Consider the following 5,082-nt stretch of genomic DNA (forward strand, 5'->3'; position numbering starts at 1 on the left):
TCTAGAAAATAGTGATGAATCGATGATAGAGTTTGCAGAAATTTTAAAATAAATAATGAAGCATAAAAAGATTGAAAAACCAGAAAATAAAATAAAAAGAAAAAGGGCGGAAAAATTAAAAAGTAAAATAAAAGAGTATAAAAGGGAATTAAATAACCTTCAGATCGAAATTGATGACCTTATAATAAAAAGGATAGAAATAAGAATAAATATAAACAAGTTGGAATTAAATTTAAAAAAATTATAAATGCCTGAAAAACCATATTATGACTTAAAAGAATTAAAACTGTTGAAAGAAAAAATGGAGAATGAAGTCGAAAAATTAAGAAGGTATTTAGAAACAACAGAAAGTGTAGAAATAAACGAAGTTTTTGAGAATTTGAGAAATTATATTAAAAAAAAAGATAAACAGATAAAAGATTTTATATACAATAATCCATGCAAAAAAGAATATTATAAACTAAAACAAGATTGAAAACTATAAAAATGAAATCACAATATACATCAAGGACTAGTAAAAAATTGGATAGAAATGGTAAAAATTGGTATCAGAGCCAAGTTAACGATTAAGGGTAACACTTTTTCTTTAAACAACACTTTTTAGTAAGACGCTTTTTTGCCATAAAAGACAAAAATCTGTAAAAATGCATCTTTACAGTAGATGGCACCAACCTATATTATGTTTTCATATTAGAACATTGCTAATATCTGATTAGCAAAGGATAATAATAGTATACAAGTGTAATAATTCGTGCATACCACGTGGTAAAATATAAATTGAAGCAACAATTTAAATTTTTTTAAAACTAATTTAATCAAATGCTAATATTAAAACTAAATTATTTAAATAATATTTAATCTATTCTAGTCCTTAGACACGTATAAATTAGAGTCATTCTCGTAACAACAATCAACTGAAACAATATCGTAAGTTCGAACATTTAGAATTCGTGCAAATTTATACCATCCCCTTGTTAAATAAGTTTCATCATCCGCTATCCATGCAATGTGGCAAGGTATAGAATTGCCACACCAAGAAACTAAACTGACATTTATTTCCCTCAATGGCATTGCATTGATGCAAAAGAAAGCCGGTACTTTCTGAAAAAAAAAATCACAATATGTTATAAAATTATTTTAATTATGAAAAGTTTAAAATAAGAAAATTTGAATATATTACCCATTGTAACAGTTCTAGACCACCCGCTAGCACGATATTGTCCGCTTTGGCATACAAGGTCTCACGATTTTGCATTTGACGATAGGGATGATAGCCGAAGCCTCCCACACTCACTCGTCAAAATACGTCATGCTAGGGAGAGATATCCATACCCTTATAAGGCATGCTTCGTTCTCCTCCCCAACCGATGTGGGACCTTACAATATTTCAAATTCAATTAATCAAAACTTGCTTTAATTATCCTTAATAAAATAATTTCTGAAATTAAGACTATAAATAATCATATAATTTGAGACTTAATCATAATAAGACTTTTTAAATATTCTGGGTCTTACACCCATCATTAAAATTACAATAATAAAAATATTTTTCTAAATTAGTATAATTATGTATTATTCATTAAATGCTAATTGTAATATAATTATAATAAAGATATTTTTTAAAAATAAATTTAAAAAAAAGAATAATATTTTTATTTTAGAAAAAAATAAGTATATAAAAATTAACATCTCATTTTTTTATTAATTAAAAATAATCCAATTTTAGTATATTAAATAAATAAATAGATAGATACAACAAAAATAGCAATATGAATAACATATTAATAGTCCCACCATGTGTTAGAAAGTTAGTATCCTATCAACTAAGAAAAAGCAAAAACAGCTAAGTTTTAAGTGTTCATAAAAAAATCCTTATAAAGTCAAACAAGTCAAATATTGTGACAGAGATCACTGATGGATTTAGATCCTCTAAAATTTGAAGTTCACTTTAGAGAATAAAGTATGATCTTCTACCTTTGAATAGTTTCTCTTTCATATTTATTATTGGTCCTACCTATGAAATCAATGATAAAAGATCACACTTTACTCTATAAAATTATTAAAATAAAATTCAAACTTTAGAAGAACCAAATCCATCACCGACATAATAAATAAGGCACGCAACACAAAAACACTAAGTGGTCACCAACAACAACCGCATTATTGCAAAGTGCTCCTAATAGTCTCTTTCAACTAGTCAATATCTCATGTTTGCCCCCACAGCTTTTTATAATATTGGTGTGGCCTAGTCATAGGAGGTTATTGAAGCCTGAGACAGCTCAAGATTCAAGACATCAAGTGTCAATAGTTCAACACAGTTATACTTATTTGAGGTTAGTAACCAACCAACATCCTTTAATGTTGCCGTAATTGTTTATCCCTAGTTTCTTGTACGATGAATACTTCATTCAGATTCAAGTGATTCCATGCATGTATTTCAATCATTTGACGAGTGACATTGTTATTGGAACAGTGAATAGTACATATTGTGATTTCTAGTTTAATCCATTTATTTTTTAATCTCCTTGATTTCTGCTAAGATTTTTAATGCCAACTACTTCTTACATTCAAAGCATACTTCTGAGGTTGATATGATTGTCCGCCTTTTCTTTTTCATATGAGAGAGAAGAGTGTATCTCACAATCATATGAGAAGAGATGAGTTTTATAATGGTATGGCGTAAATGGTGCCTCCGATTTGTTTCATTTTTTAAACCAACAATCACAAATCGGACGGTTCGATTTGTGATTTCGAAAATAAAAAAAAATTTAATGTTAAAATCGGACCGTCCGATTTTTATTTTAAAAAATAAAAAAAATAAAAAATAAAAATCGGACCCTCCGATTTGTAATTTATTTTTTTCTTTAAACAAATCGGACCGTCCAATTTGAATAAAACACCATATAAAAAAAAAACACCAAATCTTCCCATAACAATGTATTACACATATATTTAATCAATATAAAAAAAAATTAGGCATGATTGTCAATTTGTCAGTGGTTAAATTTTCTTATAATAAGTTGATACATTAATGTTACAATTCTTGGAACTTGCAGACTTCTTAGCAGAGCCATATTCAAATAACAAGAGTAAATTAAAGTCATCACATATTTTCCAATATTACAAACCATCTTGAGAATCTGCTTTGTGTGTGTGTTTGCATGAGGAAGAAGCTCATTGCTTGAAGAGGAATTTGTGACTTATGGGGTATTCAAGGAGTTCTATATTTCGTTCCTTTGTTGTTGTAGTTGTTGTTTTTGTTGTTTTGGTGGTGAATGTGGGGAATGGACAACTAGTTCCTGCATTGTTCATATTTGGGGACTCAGTTGTTGATGTTGGCAACAATAACCACCGATTAACTCTTGTTAAAGCAAACTTCCCTCCTTATGGAAGAGACTTCCAAAATCACTATCCAACGGGAAGGTTCTGCAATGGAAAGCTGGCCACAGATTTCATTGGTGCTTTCTCCTTAACTCTCTCCTTTTCCCCTCATAATCCTTGATTAATCACAGAGTTGTGTTATTTGAACTAAACTTTTTCTTGGATTCTAAATCAACTCACTTTTCTCCTTACATTAATTCATTCAATGCAGTTGAGATTCTTGGATTTACCTCTTATCCACCAGCTTACATGGACTTAAAGCCTAGAGGAAAAAACCTCTTGAATGGAACTAACTTTGCCTCAGCTGCTTCTGGTTACTTAGATGCTACAGCCACACTATATGTAAACAATTTACAAGTTTAAAACTCAATTCTTTCAAAATTTTCAATTCTCCTCCCTAGTTTCTCATTGTAGAAAAATATTTTGTGTACTCATTTTATCTCGCACATCGAACTGGCATATAATTCTTCAAAAGAATGTGTCAGCTTGGTGTGCGAGACAATAGTGAATATAAACAGCATCTTAGCGAGCCTTGATCTTCAATTTTTCTTCCCACCTTTTTTTTTTGGGGTGTAGAATGCTGTTCCATTGAGCCATCAGCTGGAATATTACAAGGATTGTCAGAACAAATTGGTGGAAACAGCAGGGCAATCAAAGGCTGCATCAATTATATCTGATGCTATATATATTGTTACCGCAGGCAGCAGTGACTTTATTCAAAACTTTTACATAAATCCTTTGCTAAACAAGGTTTATACAGCTGATAAATTCTCGGATCTTCTCTTGCAACGCTACTCCAATTTCATTCAGGCATGTCTTTTCTCAACCTTGACATCTTATTATTAGTAATTAAATCCAAGGGCAGGTTTGGTTATTGAATAAATAAATTGAAATAGTATGACCTGAGCTTATTCATCTTAAGGGTATGTGCATTTATCTAAAAGAATATTAATATTTAGTAATGAACAGAATTTGCATGCACTAGGAGCAAGGAGAATAGGTGTAACAACATTGCCTCCAATGGGTTGTTTGCCAGCATGCATAACTCTGTTTAATCCTCACAGCAACGAATGCGTGTCGAATTTCAACAATGATGCTATCAACTTCAATGCAAAGCTGAATGCAACTTCTCAGAAGTTGAGACAAATGCTTCCTGGACTCAACTTGGTCGTCCTTGATATCTATCAGCCTCTCTATGACCTTGTCACTAAGCCCCAAGACTATGGTACCAAAATTTAATCATGTCACATTATTATTCTTTAACAGTACAATCCCTGCAAGTTTTTCTGATTCTTATTACACTATGACAGGATTTTCTGAAGCAAGGAAAGGTTGTTGTGGAACGGGGCTGGTAGAAACAGCAATATTGTGCAACAAGAAGTCCATAGGAACATGTGCTAATGCAACTGAGTATGTATTCTGGGATGGTCTTCATCCCTCAGAGGCTGCAAACCAAGTTTTGGCCAATGATTTGTTAGCTGCTGGCATTTCTCTCATATCCTAATTAATCACAAACATTCACTATGCTTGTGATTATTGTAATGCTCTATGCACTTGCCTTATATTATACTATGTAAAAGTCAAATTCTAAATTTGGTTTCTTATGTTCTATTGCAAAGTTACCTGTGTGTTCTCTTTTCTGTAAGGGTAATTGAACAACACTAATAAATATACTATTACATAATTTATCATATTTTTATT

At 30.9% G+C, this 5,082-nt stretch overlaps 1 protein-coding gene across 1 annotated transcript; it reads left to right on the forward strand.

The window, feature by feature from the left end:
- LOC107629291 (GDSL esterase/lipase At5g22810) lies at nucleotides 2,177–5,082 on the forward strand. The gene is made up of 6 exons (XM_016332045.2): nucleotides 2,177–2,333; nucleotides 3,057–3,458; nucleotides 3,593–3,723; nucleotides 3,958–4,191; nucleotides 4,351–4,606; nucleotides 4,692–5,082. The coding sequence occupies exons 2-6, from the start codon at nucleotides 3,203–3,205 to the stop codon at nucleotides 4,883–4,885; spliced, it is 1,071 nt and encodes a 356-aa protein (XP_016187531.1). The 5' UTR covers nucleotides 2,177–2,333; nucleotides 3,057–3,202; the 3' UTR covers nucleotides 4,886–5,082.

Source organism: Arachis ipaensis, chromosome B03, assembly GCF_000816755.2.
Source record: "Arachis ipaensis cultivar K30076 chromosome B03, Araip1.1, whole genome shotgun sequence".
Lineage (NCBI taxonomy): Eukaryota > Viridiplantae > Streptophyta > Magnoliopsida > Fabales > Fabaceae > Arachis > Arachis ipaensis.